The sequence below is a fragment of the Aythya ferina genome (genome assembly GCF_964211825.1).
Source record: "Aythya ferina genome assembly, chromosome: 26".
Taxonomy (NCBI): Eukaryota; Metazoa; Chordata; class Aves; order Anseriformes; family Anatidae; genus Aythya; species Aythya ferina.
In genome coordinates this window covers 4,818,518-4,841,021 of record NC_140324.1, presented here as the reverse complement: position 1 = coordinate 4,841,021, position 22,504 = coordinate 4,818,518, and the positions used below count along the sequence as shown (strand labels likewise).

At 40.9% G+C, this 22,504-nt stretch overlaps 1 protein-coding gene across 4 annotated transcripts in view; it reads right to left on the bottom strand.

Annotated features, from left to right (window-relative positions):
* Positions 1-22,504, bottom strand: part of CRTC1 (CREB regulated transcription coactivator 1) — a 52,741-nt gene that overhangs the window by 19,356 nt on the left and 10,881 nt on the right. For 2 of the 4 annotated variants that reach the window (XM_084498915.1, XM_084498917.1), the window contains exons 2-11: positions 14,096-14,212; positions 12,492-12,539; positions 9,377-9,514; positions 8,502-8,563; positions 7,518-7,612; positions 5,463-5,548; positions 5,034-5,077; positions 4,552-4,772; positions 1,705-1,841; positions 919-1,170 (exon numbers count right to left, since the gene is read on the bottom strand). In XM_084498915.1, coding sequence (XP_084355041.1) covers positions 919-1,170; positions 1,705-1,841; positions 4,552-4,772; positions 5,034-5,077; positions 5,463-5,548; positions 7,518-7,612; positions 8,502-8,563; positions 9,377-9,514; positions 12,492-12,539; positions 14,096-14,212 — 1,200 coding nt within the window. The remainder of the gene's footprint in view (positions 1-918; positions 1,171-1,704; positions 1,842-4,551; positions 4,773-5,033; positions 5,078-5,462; positions 5,549-7,517; positions 7,613-8,501; positions 8,564-9,376; positions 9,515-12,491; positions 12,540-14,095; positions 14,213-22,504) is intronic. The other 2 variants (XM_084498916.1, XM_084498918.1) reach the window with 1 other exon arrangement.

The window sequence follows — 22,504 nt, the reverse complement described above, 5'->3', positions numbered from 1 at the left end:
CTGGAATTGGCCTTCTTCTTCCCCTTCTAATCCTGAAAGGGAAGCAGCTTCCTTCAAGAAGCACTTACCAGCACAAATCATTAAAATTTCATCCACAAATGAAACCCATGGTCTAGTGCTAGATCAATAAAGAATGACTTCTGCCTATTATCTAACCAGTTACTGTCATTATAACACTGCCAGGAGGACACTACAGGTCAGGCTCTCAAGATCTGATAGAGCAGGGGCAGAATGACCAGAGAAGGAGCTGTGAAATTCTTCCCCAGCTAACTTGTTACCCTGATCTCGCTCTCTATTCTGGACCTTTATATGCAGAGAGAGAGAGAACATTTCACAACAAACCATGGCACAACCAGCACAAAAAGAAATCTGCCCAGAAATCATCACTACTATGTAGGTATATACTCCACTTCTTATCAGGATCTGAAAGCAGCTACAAATCCAATTTTGGGGGATAATAATGTATGCTCTATAAATCCTTTAAATGAAAGCTTTCTAAATATAGAAGGTGCCTGGCTCTCTCCAACTTCGAAAAACTGCTTGTTAGCAGGTTTCTTGATCAAAGTTCTGTTAACTCCTTGAGCCTACAGCACTTTGGTGGTGGATTACATTTAACAGCCTGAAAAAGTATCAATGCAACAGCAGCAAGGTGTGAAATAAATGCTGATATCCAGGATTCAGGCTGCTCTAATTAAACATGAAGTCACAAGTGACACCATTTTATGAAACTACAGCCACCGTAAGCACACCCGAAAACCAAATTCTGTCTGTAAAGCATTTGAAGATGGATTAAATCAAAACCATTCTACTTCAGACTCCACCTAGAAGTGTACCTATCACAAGGGCTGTCCAGCTTGAACCCTGATGCTACGTTTTCAAAATGAAAGCTTTATCTTTTTCAGCTCTGCCCCAGCTTACCGAGTTGATGTCTATTCCCATTGATGGTTGGGTCTGGCTACCCGGAGGTGACTGCGGGATGGTAGAAGGTACCGTGACGGAGAGTGGGGGGAGTTGTGTTCCTCGCTGTAAACCAGAGGTCTGCATTAAAGGAGTATTCTGAGGCAGGGTACTTGCCACCTGGGTCTGCTGCTGTTGCTGGGAAGTTGTCTGGGTAAAAAACGGATATGGGGGAAGCTGCTGTTCCAGAGACAACGCATCCATTGCCACGGCCTTAAAAAGAAAAATTAAAATCATCCACACTGGTAGGTAACTCCCCAAGCATATCAAGTTTCACATCAAGTGAACCACACTAAGTCAATCTTGCATTTTTAAATGTTAACTAAAGGTTTAAAGACACTCAAGAATACGTTTCAAGGGACTTAATATCACCTTCAGGGTACAATAAACAAAAGCCCAATTGAATGTCCAGATGAGGAATTGACAACCTAGTCAGTTGTGGAATTGTACTTATGAAATCAATTTTAAAAGCTAACTGTGCTTCTCATATGGATTAGAAAAATGTCTTCCAAATTTCATGGACAATGTCTTCAAAAGAAAAGTGTCTTGATGTTTACCAAGGATTTAGAAAAGTCAAAGTAAAATCCGTGTCCTCTACAAACCTCTCACTTTTTAAGGTACAGGTTAACAAACACATTTAAAGATTACAGAACAAGAAAGACGAAGTTACAGTCATTTCCCTCCCCTAGGTAGGGTAAAACAATTCATCTGTGACCAAATATTGTAATTCTCCAAGCGAGGTCCTACCTGAGTAATTGGTGACAAAGGGGAAAGCGTAGGAGACATTTGCTGTGACTGTGGTCGCCTCGAGTCTGCGCTCAACGAGAGAGGGCTGACGGTGGGCTGACGGTGCTGCTGGGAAGGGGCTGGCGTCGTCGTCATTCCTGCCAGTGAGGAACAAACGAGCTCAAATGGGAACGGAGCAACAGTTCATTGATACTGGTACACAGGTAATTACCTGATCTGTCAAAAATGTACAGCATAATTTGACGACGCAAAGCGGTGAATGTGCCTAGGCCAATCAGGCTGAAATTCTTTAGCTAATTTGCAACTTTGTCAGGTTAAAGAGCATCAGGAAGAAAGGAAGATCCCTGTGGTTGTTTATCCTGGACCTAAACCAGTCACAGTTGTGCGGGATGGTGCACAGATACTGACTGGGAATTGAAATCAGCAGACCAGCTCCAGCAGCACTGTGCTTCCCCAGTGGTTTATGGAAACAATAGGCACCGTTCTCGCACACCCCTGGGCTGCACACACAAAGAGTCCAAGAGCAGCATGTTCTCCTCTATTTGTAAGAGCTGAAACCTCAGGAAGAAGATAACAGATCATGTAACAAGACTAATCAGAAGGCACTTGTGTTATTATAAAAAGCAAACATCTATTTAATGGAAAATGCAGAAGAAAAACTGGTTACACAGGACGTACTCCATTTTAATGGCATAGCAGAGCACAGGAAGGCAGGAAATATCCCTCGCACTCTAAAGAGCCCTGACCTAGCAGGGGCTAGGGACAGACTACAAAGTAATTTAGCTTTGCTCACATTCAAGACAAAACCTGCAAGCTTTGAAACCTCTCCTGTTTTCTGCCTCACCCTAGAGGAACTGAGACACCCTGGAAAGCAATTTCAGGACAATCTCTCTAGTGAGCTGTTCTTCCAGAGCTGCCAGAAAGGAGGAATTCACAAGAGCCTGAGAGCTCCTCAGCACTTGGCACCTGCTCAAGGCTTCCAGGCAGGCTGCCAGGGAGCCAGGAAGTCCGGGCTGCCAAGGAGCCAGCAGGCAAACTGGCTCTAACTGAGCAGATTCTGAAGACTGCCTGGCTTCCCGCACGATGTTTTCAAAAATCAACACTGTCTCATGGAACATGTCAGCGAACTGACAACCTCAAATGCACAAATGTGTAGCCTAAGTTGTTGGCAGTTCTTCATAACCTGACAGGTGTTTTTCCCCACCTTTACTTGGGGCTGCTACAGGCATGTCTGCACAATGCACAGAGCTCCTACAAAAGGCTCAGAAGTGTTTACATTTTCTGCTCAAGATCTAGGAGATAAAGAAAGGGAAGGAAGGTTTGAGAATATCAGTTAAAAAAAGCCAAAACACTGACTACGCCATTGCTTAAACTATGGGAGAGTCTCCAACAAGCAGCAGCAAAATCATCAATGAATGCACCTCTCTCGTTTGGAGTATCTTTCATGGATCAGGAAATGTTTTCAAAGCAATTACATACCTACTCGTTTGGTTTTATACCATTTACTCTGCTAATTACGGGTAGTGCAAAAAATTTAGCAACCCAGCCTGGCCTAACTCCATGGAAGTAGTTTGTTTCTTTTTATATACACACCACCTATCTTAACAAAGCCTTGCTACGTTCTACTTGAATGAGAGCCCATCCCTGAAACGTTGTGTAGTCTGTTTTGAGACCAGAAAGCTTTCTGAAGGGTGCCAAAAGCTGCTGATTTCCTCTCTACTTAGAGGGGTAAACTATATTCTTGCTTCCTTCTTAAATGTAACTGCTCAGCCATAACACTACATTAACCTGATTAGAATTATTTCCTTTTTACCAATATACGAGAGGATTTTTAAGTGGGTAAATGAATCCTGCCTAACACAGGAAATACTTTTCTATTTTTGGATAGAGCACTTTTCTTCTGGTCTAGGAATCAACCGGCTGCAATTGTCACTGACAATAAAACGCAACCCTACTCGCAAGTAGGACCTAGAGAAACTATTAAAAAAATAACAATCATTAGTTTAGGCCATTTGCTTAAGTTGAAATTATCAGTTGATCAGTATGAACATTATAAACTGCCAGCGTGGCTTTTTTTTTTTTAATATAATAAAACTATCAGTATTGCCAAAGTGCAAAAGCCCCAACAAAGCTCAGACTCATGCTGAACAGCTCAAACAGCAGCAGCATTTTGCAAGTACTTGCAACAAAAACTACACTCAAAAGGCAACGATTTCAACACAAAGGCACCATAGTGAGAGTGAAGTGTGCACTTGGTATTGCTTCCCAAAGCCCTTCTATATCATGAATCCTGACTACTCCAGATATTTTCAAAAATCAGGCAACCAAGCTTACTAAAACTAGCAAACCTTGTAAATTCTCCATGTTATTTTGACTGCTCAAAAGACAAAATCTGCTTCAGGTGAAGCAAGCAATGCTATTTCTCCAAAAGAATCCTTATTTGGAAAAAAAAATATTCTAAAGGAATGCAAACAAAAGGCCTACTTAGGGTATTTCCACAATTCAAATGCTGTTGGGATTAAGTACAATGAATTACAAGGGAGGCACATTTTGGATGCTATAGTCTGTCCTACAAAGTCACATATAAACAACAAAAAAACAGACTTGGGCATGAAGAACTTGAAAAAAAATGTAAGGATATTTTTAAGTCAAAACTAAATACAGCTCTATCACTTTTTCATACAGAAATGGCTTTAAGAAAACCTTGTTTACAAAGGAAAGTCAGTGAACAGAAGTAGAATTACCCCTCAGACAAAACAGTATTATTCAGCAACGCGACTTCCATGCTGTAAGACAAGTGACATATTATGGACAATCTGTTAAAACGGCGCAGAATTGTGATCTTACCCTGACTGGCAGTGCTGATGCCCAAGTGAGTCAGATTGGCAGCAAGATTTCCGGTACTATTGGAGCTACTCAGGGCTGGGAATGTGGATTCCTCAGGATCTAACGGTGTTGGGAGAGGGGAAGGGAAATGGATGTTTGTCAGGTCTGGAAGGGAGCCACCCGTGTTATGCGTAGCAGGAATCAGCGTTGTAGTGTTTTCCTGGTCAGCTGATGGAAAGATGCTAAATAAAGGAGAGAGGAAAAAAGACAACTCAGTTTAAATTTCAGCCTGGACAGATCTGTACAAAACCATTTTCAAAAAAGGGAGGTGGCCATATACAGAAAGATATATGGTATTTTTGATAAACCAACTAGAGGCGTAACAGACAAGGGGACACTAACACTAGTTTTGGCTTATCTTGCATCTATTCAAGAAGAAATTCAACGTACAATGTTCTTTCTGAAAGATCTCAATGCTCTTTTAAAAGATGCTCTAAACTTACTTGATTCCTGGAACTTCACATGATTTAGGTCTTGATGACCCAGTCTAAAACAGAAAGAAGAAATGTTTATAAGCAAAGATATTTGAAATTACTGCTTATGGTATTTTATTCAGAAAATTTTATTGCATTTCTAGAGCTATTCTTCTACACAAAAGCTCTGTGAAGGTCTTAGAAAAGGCTGGTCATCTTTGTTTCCTTTATTGACTGGCCCAACAAGCCCCAAATTTAAAGAGTTTCTCCTGATATAATCAAATAAAATATATATTAAGTGCCTTTCTGATCTAATGTTTAATGATATGTTGCTAAATATAGCATTTCATCTCTGAGCTCTGGAAGTAGTTTGTTTTGGTTGGCAATATTTGTAGCATTAGTTTCCCTAAACATGTTTAGAAAATGAAACCTCTTCACTTTGAAATGTGAGATTCCCACCTTTTTAGTGTCCCATCCTTGTTTAGAAAGGGTTTTGTCTGCCTCAGAGGTGGTTTCCTCCATTCCAGGGACAGTCAGCAATAAAACTAAAAAAAAAACGATAACGAAAGGATGCTTCTCAGAAATACATTTTCAGATTAGGAGTTTAACTATTTTCAAAACTCTTGTTATTATTCAACATGGGGTGGTACTCTACTGTTTTGAGATCATCAAAATTAAAAAAGCAAACACCAAAACAGACTAAGATAATATTGTATGAACATGGAGAAGTTTCCAGTGTCAAAAAAAAAAAGTTAGCTACAAGTAGAACAAGATTTTAAAAAGTGGGTATGTGATTGTCTTACATTCAAGGAACTTTCAAACTGCAGTTAGAACAAAAAAAAAGAAAAACACACAGATATTCTTCAGTACTTTTAAAATTTTTGGTGTCCAATTTCATCCATTTACATCTAAATGGAAAAATGTATGCTGGTACCTAGTGTTTCCTACCCTTCACATTTTACAGAATTGATATACATCTGTTACATCTAACGGGTGGCCAGTGGGACAACTCTGGGGGGGGTAAAACCCAAACTGTATCCCCTGGGACAGAGAAATACTATAAAGTTGTTAGTTTTCCATATTCCAAGTGTCTTTGTTCAAGGCAATCCGCTGTTCCACCATGCTAATAGCAAGATGACAAAGAAACATCAAAAGAAAGTACAGTAAGGGAGATTCAAACTGATGATCAGGAGAGTCATATTGCTTAAATATGAATTTAATCATACACTATGGGATGGCTGCTCTTTAATGCTTTACAGCACTAGAAGCATTATTTGGGAGAGCTGCAGTACAGTGCACAGGCATCCAAGTGATGTGCATCCACCTGTCTCTGGGGTGTTGTTCAAGGAATAAATTCTCTAGACAGATTTAGGAGCTTTTAATGTATTTCTTGAACTGACAGCAGAAACAAGGGCCAGCAGAGGGCACCAAAATTGTTAGTGCCTGAGGGCTGTGCTGCTCCTAGCTTGTAACTGGAAATATTATTAGAGAGTATCATTTGTAAACATAGCCACTGAGGGCATATTAACCAGGGGTCTCAATCCCATAAAAACTAGATGAAGTCTTGCTACTTCATGATATTGTATCTTAATTATATGTTGTTGTTTTTGTTGCTTGTCACAATGTTTATGCGAGAAGCTTATTCAGAAAAATCCATATTCTGAAAGCCAGCTCAAATAACAGGTCTCTAGGTGAAAAAGTCAAGATATTTTGAATTTGCTTCTGGTCTTCAGCGTGCACGCACTTCAAGATTTAAGTTCTATCACAGAGTCAATATATCCTGTTAAGCAACTGCATATGAAAAATTACATAAAACTCTCAAGGTTTGTGACAGATTTACAGTTTTGCATATCAGAACTTTGATCTCAGATGGAAAATCAGATATATATCAGATTAACTTGCCAGGAAATAAAACAGCCACCTTTAATATTTCAATGCAGAATCAATTTCCAGAATTTAATTTTTGATAGCTAGTACTTAATGAAGTTAACAATGTGAAATTCCTCAAGTCATTAGTGTAAAATTGACAAATTAATACCCATGTCCAAAAGAAACACCTATTACAGCAATTTGCTCCACTGGGGTGATAAAACTCGCTATGGCACTCAGGAGCCAGCAGCCTGTTAACAGCTGCTCAGTAACCTACATGAAATGCCAGGGGGTCTCTAACTTGTCTACAAGCTACTGGAAACCTCTAGCACCCCTGACAGCCGTCTAATCATCAGCATTCCACAAGTCCAGATTACTTTTCCCCACAGGGCAAGTTCATAGAACTACTGGATATGGAGTTCAGGGGAATGCTCTATCTTGGCTTTGTCTAAGCTCTTCTGGACTTCGATATACAGAAGAGTAAATGAGGTCCTTTGTTCAAATTGCTCTTTAACCAAATCTAGAAAATGTTACGCATACAAGTAACACGTAGCAATAGATGAACACCAATACACGTGCATATAATCTGAAGTACAATGCTTCTAGTACAACAAACATATTTTTTTTAGTGGTTTTCTCTGTTACCTCTTTTCTGCTGCATGTCCTGGGACCCTCCTGAAAAGGATTCTTGTTGAGCTGGAGTCATAGTACTCTGGTGCAAGGCAGAATCAGAATTCGTCCTGGAAAGAAGGCAACACAAATTATTTTTATTGTCAGCTCCTCTAAATGAAAGAATGCTTAATCTCACATAATTGCAACTAACTCAGGAAAACCTGCATTCACTCTGCATTAAAAAACCAAAATCTATATTTGGCATACACCAGGCATAATTTCTTTGTGAAACAATCAATTCACAGAACACAACAGAATTAGTTCAAGTTTGAAGAGTAATTGTTTCAATAATGGGATTGAGAGGGATACAGGAAAAACTGTTTACCATAGTTAGAAAATAATTTGATATGCTTTGTTAAGATTGTGCATGATCAAATAATGCAGTTTAAGCTGAAAGCTGCTTATAGATCCTCTAGTTATACTAGTCTTTGAAAATAAAGTATTCCTGCTATAAACAGAGGGGAAAGGACTGGTTCGAGGATCCACGTGTGTTGTGGAGACAGGAACCTCCATGGCCAACACCTCTCACATCACAATCAGTCCTTCCCTGGTGAATGCAGGCCACCACTTTGCTCCTCCAGGGCCAGGAGTATAAGGAGTAGGAACAGGCAACTCAGTGCTCCTTTCCATTTGAATGCTTGCATTGGCAGACCAGTCCCTGAGCACTGAGAGAAAGCTGAGTCTTTTACAACTTCATAATTTCAGGATACGCCTTACAACATCTGGAAAGATTTACCTTTAAAAACATCACACTGGCTGACACCTTAAGTTTAAAGGCTGGCCATCTAAATGAACAAGCATGATAGAAGAAAAACTTTAAATTCAGTTAAGTCACGGAGATTCTTATGACCAACTGATGTGGGAAACAACAAAGGCCTTTTTTGCACATCAAGGTGTTACCATATCAGAGAACCCAGCCCAAATACTAACACACAGGTACACCATTGTGCTACTAACCTTCTCCAGCTTGTATCCGATGGAGGTGACAGGTACACAGTGCCATACGGACAGCTGTCTACGTGATTCAGTCAGTTAAGGGGAAGAACACCACTTCTTACTCAAGCAACAAGTCTATTTGAAATCTTCTCCTAAGGAATAATTCAAACTGCCCTGTCAAAACCACTAAGCTCACACGAGAAAGGCAAAGCAGACTCTCTATGGGGAACACACAAAGTTTAACAAGGACAGTTGAATCAAAATATTATTTTGCTTGTCGTAATGATTAAGCAACGGGACAACCATCCTCTTTTTCCCTTTCTAAATGTTTAACTGTTCCTGAGAAGCCATCGCCTCTCCACTCTCCCACTTACATATTCCCTTTAGCCCCTTCAAGCCAGTGTGGCTGTGGCACGTTTCAAGCCAGTCAGCAAAAATAAGCTAACTCATTTTCACAAAAAGCAAGGAGAAATGGTGCTCAGCAGATGTTAAACTTATGAATCAACTTGTAATGAAACGCACAATGAACTGCAAGGGATTATTCAGGTTTGGATTTACTCAGTTTTGAAAGGAAAGTCAGTTTCACAAACGCTGCCTTGTCTTTTCCATCAAAGGATCTCAGTCCCTCTCAGCTTCGTGTGTATTGTTATCCCCAGCTAGAGCTGAGCAAACAGAAAGGTAAATGCTTATTTTACAGAATAGTAGATTCTGTGATTCTGTGGTATTTTTAGACTGGATCACCGTTCAGAAAAAGCAGATGACATTAACTGCGCAGAGATGGGAAGCAACTCCGCTGACAGGTGAGGAGAGGAGGAACAAGGGAACTGTAAGAACTGAGAAATACGATGTTGGTGAAAAGGGAGGTTTTCATTGCTAGCTCGTCAGCCAAAGGATATTTGTCTTCCATGCTTATCCACAGAGAGAGGGCGTCGGTGTGGGGATCCGAGGCGATTTCTGTCCCGGTACACTCTGTCCACCAGCCCGTGATGCCGAGTTGTCCTGCTTGTGTCCAACCCAGATGACTGAAAGGGAGTCTGAGAGACACGCATCAAGTCACAAGCAGAAAAATACACGCACGAGCCGTCTGCCAAAACTTACTTATGTTGTATTAAAGCTTCTAATATTTTAAGCAATAAAACCCAGGAAAGACATGGACGAACGGAACCACGCACATTTTTTCTCCATTTTCACTACAGCCATGGAAAGCAATTACCAAGGCTATCTCTTCCAGACAGAGATTAGAGACAAGTGGAGGCAGACTGCGCTAGATCTGCCCCTCATAAATCAGCACGGCTCTCCAACCTTTGTATCTCTGAAATACCAGCAGTGAGTGTGACAGGGAGCCTACTGACAACTGCTGTTTACATTCCCTTGGTGTAGCATGCAGCATGCATCCAGAAGGAACATGCTGACAACCAGAGCTTGAACTACAAGGGCAGGAGATGCAGGAAGAGATGCACAGAGCTCCTAACAGTCACCTGAAGCTTTTAAGGAACACGCCGCTTTCTCTCACCCCTCCTTTCAGCACCATGATTTTAAGGGGACACTGACAAAATTCAGGGGAAAAAAAAAAAAAAAAGAAAGAAAGAAAAGCAGTTTCCTTCCTCTTCTGTCTGGAAAAAGTTAGAGCACTGGGTATTTTTGTGAGTTTTATTTTGGTTAGGTTGTGCAGTAAACTGAGGTGGATCAGTTCCCTCTCAATCTTATCAGCACCTATGTCTTGAGAGTGTTTCCTTGTCAGCAACCCATTTCAGAGAACAAGGATGCCACGGAAAGCACAAAGATGAATTCCCACGCTAATCTGGAAAACGTCTACATTTTCAAAAGCCCTTCCCAGAGCATACCTGCAGGGGGGAAAAAGGAAGTACCGAATGGTCAGCCTCTACACACACTTCAACAGCAATATATGGGCCTCGAGGGAGAAAAGCTACACAGCCTTCCACTCCTTGCCAATGTGAACAGCTTTGCTGAGTCCCTCAACACCATCTGCTTGGAAATCCAAAATTTCCTCCTCCATTCAGGTGCTGCACGTGGCAAATGCACTGTCCTGTCTGCCAAGCCATGAAGCCATCTGGCTTCCACATTTAAAAAAAAGTAAAGTGTCCAGCTTCGGTTATTTTAAATGATCTTTTCTAAAAAGAAATTTGGCATTAAGCTTGAAGTCTTTTGTTTGTAGTAACTCCTTATAGCACCTTTTGACTTTCCTTTTTTTTTTTAAGCTAATGTTAGCTTCTTTTCTCTCTATGCATACCCAATCTGTGTTAGCATAAATGGGTGCAAAGTGGCTGTGGTGTTTATTTTCTTGCTTAAGGGCCAACACTTTATATGCAGCAGAATATTGCTTTAGTCAACATGTCACTAGCAGGAGAGCACAGTGACTTTTTACCGTGTTCCTGCTGTTAGGATCACGGTGTTCTGCTTCAGCAAGCATGAGTTCTTTTGCGCGAAGACTTGGAAACCTCCAGTCAGAGCATCTCAATTTTAGGTAATCTACATTAAAACATGTTGGTTTAATCTCTGCTACAAGTACTAAACAACAATCTAGCTCTATATAACTGACACCACACAGAACTAAAAATATTCATAATTCCAAGCCAAAAAAAAGTCTGAAATTCTTCTTTGTGCTGTTGTCACACTGATTCTATCCCAGAAGTCTGCAAAATTTGCAAATTAATACACGTGTGCTTGGAACACCAACAGGAGAAGCCATTTCCCATGTCATGGTCCCAGTCACAACATTAAAAAAAAAAAAGGAAAAGCCACTCTGTAGAACACCAAATGCAGACCTCACCTGGAATTTAAAAGGAACCCAATGTACATTAGTATACAGATGAAGTTGAATCCAAAGATAGCTAGTTCTTAAGTTTTATGGCACAACTTGCATGTAAAAACTCAAAAAAAAAAAAAATCTGATCTGAGTGTAACGGTGGCACAAGTAAACATGGACCATGCCCTGCCAGAGACAGGGCTACAATTAACACAGAGGAGAACTTTTGGGAAATGTTGTTCTCTGGCCTTCCAGGAAAAAAAAAAAATACATAAATCTCAGATGAATCCCTAAATTGCTTGGAAAAAAAAAAATCAGAAGAGACTACAAACACCTGAGTAAACAGGTATCAGCCCCAACAGTTCTGGTTTCTCTCAGCAACCAACACACAAAACTTACTCTGGACCAAACACCAGACAATGTGTCTTTGTTAAATAAGCCCACCCCTGCAGGGCACATAGTACTTAGCTGTAGCAAACAATTCTGTTAAAAAAAAAAAAAAAAAAAAAAAAAAAAAAAAAAAAAAGAGGCAAAAGAACAAACAACAGATCTGAGCATCAATGTTATTTGGAAAATGAAGAACTAGAACCGTTTCACTTCCTGAAAAATATTCAAGGATTTGAGATCAGAACCAAAACTCCACAAAACATGAAAAAAAAAAAAAAGAAAAAACAAACTAAATACTCACAGATGGGAAGGAAAAAGCTCAGTGCTCTAAAGCAACCGTGTCCCTTTAAGATTTATCAAGGCATTGACTTAAGAAATAAAAACAAGCAAGGTAGATGAGGGGGGAAAGTGAGGAGAGGTACCCACTAACAGCTTACATTTCGGTGCCCCTTGGTGACAAGCAGCATTTGGGTAATCATTCTTCCTTTCCCAATGGAGTTTAACATGCAGGCTGAGTGCACATGCTCAGAGATTGCTTAAATCACAGGCCAAGACAGTGCCAAATAAACCACCGTCTGCAACAAATTAATCCCCCATAAATCATAAGTAATCACATGACAGACCACAGCAAGTCCGGAGAGTCTGTACAGGAATTATTATGCATGTTCCAAACCGGGATGCATGGCAAAACCTGTATTTATGTGACAGACCATAACTCCTTCGGAGCTGGGACGGTGAATCAGATAAATACTGTGCATACCAGAAAAAGTGTAACGTGTGCTAAAATACGTATCTACCTGGGCAAACAGTACACCAGTCCTAAATACGTATTTGCACAAACCTAAATACTTGTTTACCAAAGAGACAGGAACTGCTCCAAAGGCTTCTGCCAGAGCTCCGTTGTGCTGTAAATGCAAAGAACCAAGATGCTCAGATACTAACCCGCTCACATCCACACAGGCTTCACCTGCTCGACACATCATGCAAGTATCTTGTTGGCAATTTCATCATTATTTAGCTTAAACTTGAAAAACCTGGAAAGCATTCATCACTGACACAAAGACATGTTTTTTATTTTGTTGCTTGTCACCATTTGTTACCCGTAGCAGTACCAACATTGGATTTTTATATTTTTCTGTTTGAAAGAACACATAAAAACCTGGAATTTAAGGACAATTTGTTTCTGTATCCTCCTTCACAAATTTTTGAATACTCACTTTTGAGCACCTTGTTAGCTTTAGGACCAAAAGACTCACTATATAATAGCTGTGAGCAATGGCCATCAAGCACAAAAATACTGAAATGCTATTAAAGAGAACAGTGACTATGAACCCCCTTACCAGAAAAAGACAAAATCTGCGGATCTTGAGAAGCCCAAATGCCTATGAAGTAATACTAAAGACTTCAAAACATTGTGACCCTCTGCGTTGTACTCTGAAAACAATTGAATTAAAACAGCCATTTGCTTCTCCTTTTGTACAAGATTCAAACTCCTAAGAGGAACCACAAATTCAGCTGCCCGCATGTATGTCAAAAAGCATAGTTAGAAGTCGTCATCAATAGTTTCTCTGTATTTATTAAGCCAGCCTTCAACAGAAAACCACAAACTGAGAAATTTAATTTTTACCACATCCTCACAAGATAAAATGTGTTACTACTCAAACAAGGAAAAATAATACAGAAGTTTTAATTACTTTGCACACCCTACATCGACTAAACATAGAAATCAAGAGTCGCAGAAGTATCCAACATCTAATCCTATCCACTACACGATATCTTCTGTCCAACGTGCTTACATGGAACAAAACACTTGTATAAAACGTTCGTTTTCGGTTCATAGTGCATCACCACTGGAGTCACAATTACAGCTAGTAGACCCCTGCATTTACTTTTCAGTCAGACCAAAGAAAAGGGACTATTCTGAAAGCTGTTTATTTTCCATCCCAAGCTCCTTCTTCCTCCCTTAAAAATCCACACGTTATTTCCATGGAACATACACCTTGGCTGTCATCTTCAACACTTCCACCTACCAGCACTTTCTACATCACCCTGTGTTACTTACTTCCAGTTTTGCTTTGAGTCTACAGCATCTTTGCAGAAGATTTCATTATGAATCTGGCACCAAAAAAAAAAAAAAGCACCAAAAAACAAAAAACCACCAACAACCAAACTTGCCATGAGTAAACACTGACAAAGAAATTGCATTGCCCTTGCTTAGTCTTGACACAAAAGCATCACAACCAAGGACAAGAGAACTATAAGCTAACAGTAGATCTATATGATACCAAAATACACACTCTTCCCATACACAACCAGGTTCCATTACAAAAGAGCAAAAAATTTTTAAAACACGGTGGTCTGCTGAGGCCACGGTGTTATGTTCTGAACTGGCAGCTATTTCATGGTCTCCTGGGAGGGAAAAAATAGCATTAACAGAAAGAAACACCCTAATCAAACTCACCTGGAAGGGCAGATCCATGGCACTGTTTCCAATCTGATTCACATTTGGCAGAGACCCACCGTAGTACTGGCCACGACTCTGTCCCAGTTGCAAATATTGGGTTTTCTGCAGCTGTAACTGAAAGAAAACAAGGAGGAAAGTGTAAGGGCAACACAGGTGTTTTTCAGCAGTTTTAACTAACTCAATTATTCACCGTGTCAGTTATCGTTGAGAACGGATACCATCCATAAACAGCATGACTTTAACTTCTGTGAGTAGATGTCAATCTTCTGCACAAAGTATGGCTGGCAACCTGCCACATTAAGTCTTGTGTGATAGTGTAAAGTGATGGTAGAAAAAAAATCAACTTTATAGTCAGTAATCACATTCAATTTCCATCAAATAACAACCACGTGAAAGCACATGGTTCTTATGTCACCTGCTATTCTGAAAACTGGGACATTAAAAACCCATGTCAGCCCAACCGTAATTCTAATATCAAAATTAACCAGCTGGTCACACGTACAATATACACCTGAGGAAGTCATCTCAGTTTAGCGTATTGAATATATTCTTTTACTAAACATTCACCTTTATTTATTTATATATTTTTTTAAGCAATCTAACTAACAGATGTCTGCAGCAAGCTGTAGCTTTCCACCACTGGATAAATGTTCTTGTTTCTTGCCTTAGGAAAAGCCCTTTAGAAAGGGCAGCAATACAGGTTTTCAAGAAGAAAAAAAAAAAAAGCTAACAAACAAGAAAACAGCAAGGAATTCCTTTCTGAATAAGTACACATGAGAATAAATGTGACAGCCAGCAAAGTTTCAATAAATGCTAGTTATCGCCCTTCAGCTCTGAATGACACCTCCCTGCTAAAACATTTGAGGATGTTTTCCCTGTAGTTGTATAAAAAAGCATACAAGAGAGGAAGTTGATTCTTTTCCACTAGAAGTAGGACTTGTCATCTCTTTCACAAGACTCTACTGCCTCAACAGCTCATTAAGAAGAGATAGGATTTTTGATTATACTGTTGGCTATTGGTTTTTCTCAATTTTTTAGTCTTAGTACCAGATTTAAAATTGTTTCTCATTAAACTCTGCGATGCTCCCAACTCAAGACACCACGCTGCCACCAAAGCTGTATTTTGCAGCGATAAAGGAGAATCTGGAATCATCTGAACACAACAATCCCACTCCCAGGGATGCATCTCAAGGCCTCGAGAAACTACAATTAAAGTAGCAAAGAAATGAGCTTACATAAGTCCCTCTCCTCCCACTGTGGAGGAGTACGTATTTTATAATGTATGTTGTTCCTCGCTAGATGTCAACTGGCTCGTTTTGCACTCTGAAATGCAAGAACATTCCTAGATTGGTAGCAAAGGATTGTTTAAAGACTAAATGTTCAGATCTTGGCCTAGATGCAGGTCGGTTGCTAAGGCACTGTGGTGTGTACATCAACAAATCTGGTTTAGTTTCATTCAAATAGATCCTAAAGCCTTTGCCTTGCAACGCCAGAGTTTTGAAGAGCAAAGTTCAGAAAAATACTAGAAAATGCGGCATCCCCCAAACTGGATGTTTACACGGGTTTTTTCTCTACACTTTCTTGAAGCAAAGGAAGTGGCAGGATGGAAACAAGTGGCCCTGCCTCTACAGCTTTACCACAAAGACTCTGAGGTTAAGCAGAGATGTTTCCAGCATGGTGAAGAAGAGAGAGCACTTCTCGTGTTGACAATGCGATCTCAGTGGAGTCCTCTGGTAAAGGAGCAAAAATGTAGGAAGAGCAAAAAGGAGCAAAGAGAAATAGGAAGAGCAGCAATGCTGAGCAGTGCTGACAGGGAAGATGCCACCACACGCAGCAGTGCCACCAAAGGACAGAGCAAAGGGACCGGGCCGCTGGGACATGGCGACGTCCCTGTGGAGGAATCGAGATCGCCCTGAGGAGAGCTGCACACACAAAACCAGCGCTACAAAAACCTCAAATAGCCTTTATTCACAGGGCCTCTCCTTGAAGACACTGACTTCCAAGCACACAGGCTCTCACTTTATCTGTGGGTCTGAGTTAATCCAAACATTACAAGACGGCTCTTGGAGACGAGGCCCCTCACTGCAACGGGCACCCTCAAAGGCCTTCGCTGTCCAGGCAGGGCACCGGCTACAAAGCATTTGATGTTTTCTTCTTCACAAAAGGATGGATAAATCCCCTCAGCCTGCAGATTTAGAAAGATCCCACCTAAAAAAACAGAAACGGTCCCTCCGCCTTTCTTCTGACACACAATGAAGCGCCACGAGAAATTAGAGCAGCGCTCCGCGCTGGTGTCGCTTAATGAGTCACAGCCCCTCTAGCTCATAGCTGCAGATCACTAAAAGCACAACATCAGAACTAGCTGTGCTTTTTTGCCTGGCCTCTACATATGTTTTTGTTGTTAAAAAAAAAAAAAAAAAAAAAAAGAGGCTTGCTTGGGATTTGTGCCAAATGTTGAAGTAAGTACTTCAACAGGTGTTGGTTTCTTTTAAAGAACCTACTATAAGACACCCTGGGGGGGGGTTGCTTTATGTTTTTTTAATGTTTTAGCCTTCCCCCGTATATACCTACCTCAAAGCATAATGTAATAGGGAGGTCACGACCATTTGTCTTTCCACTGCAGTTAAACGTGGAAATGAGGAAACACAAGAGATCGCGAACTGAAGCGGCACTCGAAAACGAGCTCGTTAAATGGCTTTGGTGTATCATTAATTTCACGAACGCTCCCTTCAATAAACACTTGGGGAGATCCATGCCAAAACCAAGGAAAGCCATCGCTCGTTATTGCTATCGTATATCATCGCCCCGGCGCACGGATCCGCGTTTTTCCTCTCGTCAGCCTCCTGCCCCTGAACGGCGAGCGGCCTCCAGGCCTCACCACAGGTAGGAGACCGCCGACGGCCGCCTCTCAGATCAAGAGCAAGCAGAGCAGGCCTCTCTCCAAGCTCCTTGCACCATCAGCTTTTTAGCTGGTAAGGAATAATCTTTTAAATACTGCGAAATTAGGCCTTACCGTCACCCCGACCCGAGATCTCGAGCAAAATCCTGTCAAGGCTTTCAAAGCAGAGGATGGGCAAAACCTCTGCAGATCTCACAGCTAGGCTCTGAGGCGACTCAGGAGTCTTGAGTCTGACTAAGGGGACCTGTTCATGAAGAAAAGCAGCACTGAAAATGAAAATCGACATTGGTTGTAACCAAAATGAAAGTTTCCTCCTTTTCCTATAAGGATACCTTATGAGGTAAATCCAGTATACTGCACAATTTGAGATCTGGGGGGATTAGGCTCGAAGAAAGGGACTGTGGGGTTTTATTCAAACCAAATTAAAAAAGAAGCCTTTTCTTTATAGAAAAGAATCAGATTACTCTTAAAATCTTAAGAAGTCTCATGACAACTCCAGCTTTATCTCCCGGGGTTAGATTCGACTGGAGACAACTCACCATCTATATGAATTTCAATAGTAAAGTACGATAAGGAATTACTCAGTGTTTACCAAACATATTAATTTCTTGAACCATGAGAACTTAGTGAACTTATGCTACAGCTTTTCCTTCTATGTATTATGTGGCCAAGATAATAACTGCTTGACAGTTGAAAATTATTGCTAAATATTCCAGTTCTTTCCTGAGACAGCCTTTGCTAAGGAAAAAGCCTTTGCTTGTTGAACTATTTTCTTTCTGCTTGGCATTCCTGTTCAGGAAAAATGTTTCCCAAATGACAGGTCCTAACTGATTCTGTAATTTCCCTCCACCAGCATTTCTCTTCTGCTACTTAAAAAAAAAAAAAGTTTTAAGTCAAAAATGAATTTAGACCTATTTCGTCATTTAAACAAAATACTTTTGCATAAGCAGTTTTCTAGCATGGCTGAAGTTGTTCCCCAAATAAGAAGCAGATACACTATGGGTTCAGAAGATTTGAAATTATATTAAAACCAATAAATAATATCTGCAAAGATGACAGAACATTCTGCAAGGCAGTATCAGCTCCTTTACAGCAAAGAAGAAAGGAGCAGTTACCTTTCCATGCAGCAATTAGGAATTTGCAATCAGCAACGTTCCTAACTCAGCTAACAGCAGAGTAACATTACAGGACCTTACTCAAGCTAACAGAGCTGGACACGTAATGTTTTGGTAAGAAATCAAAAACATTGCATTTAACACAATTACTGACTTGCTCTAATAGCTAATGATGCAAAAAGCTTCCAGATATTAGCTTTTATGGGAATCCATTTGTATGAAATACCTCATTGTTTCCATTTAAACTGGGCTAGTTTGCTGGATGTACAGCTGTGTGTGTAGAAAGACTCAAACTATACAGGAAAAAAAAAAAAAAAGGAGAGGGGGACATGTCCCTAAAAGCATATCCAGTTCTCCTACAGATTTCCTCTGTGTCCAAAAGCATGCAGGTGGGAATCAATGGAAGCATTTATTAAAATTGAACACTTCACCTTCTCTAAATTCTTCCCAAACAGCTAATCTGACACCAGAATTAAGTGAATCAAAACCCACTCTGTTTCTTTTAAAATACCCCTTTTTTACACATGAAGATTTAACTCCCATAAGTATAATAAAAGGGTGTAGCGTCCTTTTGAGAAAATTAAAAAAACACTAAGATATCTGATGAATACAGGAAGTAAGATTTCATGATAACTGTTCTGTTGCTGGTTTGCAATTTCCATACGAAGCTTTCTTATAAATTTAAAGCTTCTCACTTCAGAAAGCTCTCTCTTTAGCCTGCTGAAGCTAATAAGCAGCAAAACAAGTGCAGATTAAAATTAGAAATGTATCATTATGGCTTAATTGGAAATTAAATTCTGTTTAAAGGATTAACTCAAAGTTTTAAAGGCTGTATGAGAGGCAAATCCTGTTGTTAAAATCAGCCCAAAGTTTGCCAGTCGGACACATGTGAACATTTTCAGGAATGCCTTCTCCTAAGGCAGAAGCAGGAAGTGCCGCAGAAAAGAATGTGCAGGTGCCTGGCGATTTTAGGCCAGCTGGGATTGATTTGGCATCCCCGTTAATATGTCACTGCTATTTTCTGATCCCTCGTTCCCTAGGAACAAATTCACAGCCCAGCTCGTGGTAGAAGGGTCCGCCTCAGTGAAGAAGCACTTAAATTACCATGCTTGGCAGCAGAGACCCCCGTGCCCCGTCGCCCACAGAAGCAGACTTTTCAGACCACGCAGACAGCGCAGTGAGAAACTTTCCAGGTCAAGTGTGTTCGCTCTTCCTCCTCCGTGAGCAAGCAGGAAGAAGAAAGCCTCCAGAACTACTAATCTGGCTTCTTTCTCCAGCGTGAAATTAAACATTAAGTTAAACAAACCCTCAAGACAAGTCAGTTACTCAGTGGAATCCCAGGGGAAGTATTTTCTTCAAAGGGAGATTTCTTCCCATTCACAATCCTCATGTTGATAAGAAAAGCAAACACAGCCTTAAAAAAGAAAGATCAGTTAACTTCTATTTAATGATTCACAGTTATTGCATTTAGACTTGGTGGCAATATAGCCATTAGCTACAAATCACCTAATTAGCCACCTAACTATTAAATTAAAAAGTTCTTTACATTTGGGTTCAAGTTGCTGAGAAGTATCCAACAATCAACTAGCTGCTCTGACCACCAGAACAGTTTGGGTCCTCCTTCCCCCTCAAACTAACCCTTTTCCTGTTAATATTCTGATTTTTTTTTTCTATAAACCCATTTTTTAGAACACAACACTGGCTATCCAATCAATTTCTAAAATAAATACATTGAAGTAACTGCTCATTTATTAAAACAACTCCTCATGAAAGTTGTCTAGAATTTATTTAATTAAATGAGGGAGGACTCAGAAAGCAATAAAAGAGAACCCCGGTAAGCCAAGAAAATTTAAACGTTAGCCACAATTTCATTAATTACAGCAGGTATTCAGCCGTCAGGCCATCTCCACATCAGCAGACCCAGACACGATCTCATTAAAGCCAGAGGCTTAAAATTGATATTAATAATGAGAAGACAGAGAAAGTTATTAGCAGTGAAAAGCTTCATGAGCAACGGAGGACACAGTTTTGTAAGGCGAGCGAGCAGATCACGCCACGGGGAACGCAGTCTCGGCGCTCTGGCTAATTCTTCCCCAGGAAAGCTGAATAAACCTTCCCCTCTCCTTGCACCAGAACTCTCAGGACCTGAAAGACACCTCGTTAAAGAAGCTTAACTAGCAAAAAAGCACTGTGGGTGAGCTTGGTTTCTCTCGGATCATCCACCCTACAGATGGGCTTTTGGTAGTAGAAGGGAAACGGGAGACAAGAGCTCGAGCCCCCAAGGGGATGAGCCCAACACCAGGCTGTCTCAGCCGCGTGGTCCAACTTCATGCTGTGTTTCAGGGCTGCCTACCAAAGAGCACTGATGCCTGAGGACACCTCGTCTTTGCTCTCGTGGCGGCTGGAAGGTATGAAAATGATGAGTCAAAGCTGAAGAGAGCAGGGCCCAGCGGTTACAGCAGCCAGGCGTTTGTCTTCTCCCTGCCACCGAAGTCCTCACGACGCTGCAGGAGCAACTAAAGCCTTGTTCAGAGGCGGTTGCTTTTTCCAGATTGCTCAACACAAAATATGGGGGATCTATCAAAGATGCTAGATGGGTGTGAAGGGCTCCTCCTGGACCCGTGCTGCGCATAAGGCACTTCAAAAACCTGGTGTTGCCTTCCCCTGGGGCAGCAGGTCTGTCAAACGGGACACTGCAAACACCCAGTCCTTTTATTCCAAAGCTTGCACCCCAGCTATCTTCCTACAAAAGGAGAATAATCACCTTACAAGAAAATCATAAAGATTAAATTGGTTTTGAACAAGGATTCCTGAACAGCATACAGCACGGAGAGCTTCCCCGGAGGCTTCACTTTCCTATCAGCAAACCCAAGTTGGAGCAGTGTGCTCCGAGGCCCCGGGCCACGAGCTGAACAGCACCGATAAGCCCCGATATCGAACAGCCTCCCCTACCGCTACCTGCTTCCTGCTGCTCGAGGCAGGGGGCACATGTGAGAAATTAATTAAAGGCTATCATCCTGCTCGTGCACAAGGGGCTGAACGAAGATCAGGAGGACTTTTGGAGCGCCTGACAGTTAAATCTATATAAAGCTTTCATAGTTGGAGCACAACTGGTAAGTGAATGCTGACTGGTTTTAATCGTGCTACTGGGTTTTTGACAGTTTATTGCAAATAATTAAAAAGACTTCCATTATTTAGATGTACAGATCAAAACCCACCTACGCACATTATCAAATAGCCCAATAAGTGGGTAAGGAAGAGATGGGTGTCCATGTGCAATTTTAGCCCTTCCCTTTCATTTTCCACGTAATTAAAAATTAGATGAAGAATTCTAACAACATTAATTCATTTGAGCATACATGCACAGAAGCATGCGTACACGAGGAGTTGCTCCTCGATGCAAAGTACGTCCTGATGGGCAGGGGAAATAAACCGTGAGATGCGAAACCACTCCTTCTAAATCGTATTTCAGAGCACCTAATGCTACCCTGCCTACCGTAGAGATGCAGTATCAGGAAATTACAGTTGAAGTTCTTTGATCAAAGACACTGATTCTCTAGAAAATGGCTTGACCACAGAGCTAGCTGAAAAATATCTTGAATTACACAGAAGTGAGCAGTCTATCAGCGCCTTAAAGCTAATGAATGCTGCGGAAATAAAAAGGGAATTCTGAAAACTGCATTCTTCTAAAAATCAGAGCACATTTAAATGCGCCTGCTGCAAAGAAGTGACACTGTTCTTTTCTTTCTGAATAATCAGCCAGGCAGGGCAACAAGGAAAAGCAAACCCGCACACACAGAGTAGCACTGGAGCGGAAAAAGCACAACCAGCTTCTTCACAGCTCCCTGGCTAATGGAGACAAGCTTCACAGATGAATTTGTCAACGAAAAAGAAAAGAGAATCCCTCGCATTTCTCTCTCCTTTGGGCTGTCACAATCAGGAAGAAACTCCATCAAGCCAGCTTTTTAAAACAACTTATTTCCTGCAGTTTCAAGTACTGATCCAAGAGCAGCAGCGGATCCAAATGCACAGCTGTTCCTCCCAGGAAGACTGGTAAAGGAAATGAAGTCTGAAGTTTAGAGGAAAGGTATAATCCACAGTGATAGCAGCTGCTCCGTCTGGGTCGCTTGGGATTTAAAATATTCCATCATCAGCTTTATAACACAGCGTCTTGCCATGTTTTGTTGAATTTGAGTATGTTTTTATTGTCATGAAAGTGAAGATTTTAACACTGGCTAGAAACAGACAAGTGCGGACAAGCAGAGCGAAAGTTTCCCTTGTTGCCTCTGCCAATCCTATTTGGCCTTATAATGCTGTTAGGATCCTAGTGCAATAGATATTGCAGAGAGAAGTACTACCAAGCCAAAACAGGAAGCCAAATGTCTACTACAA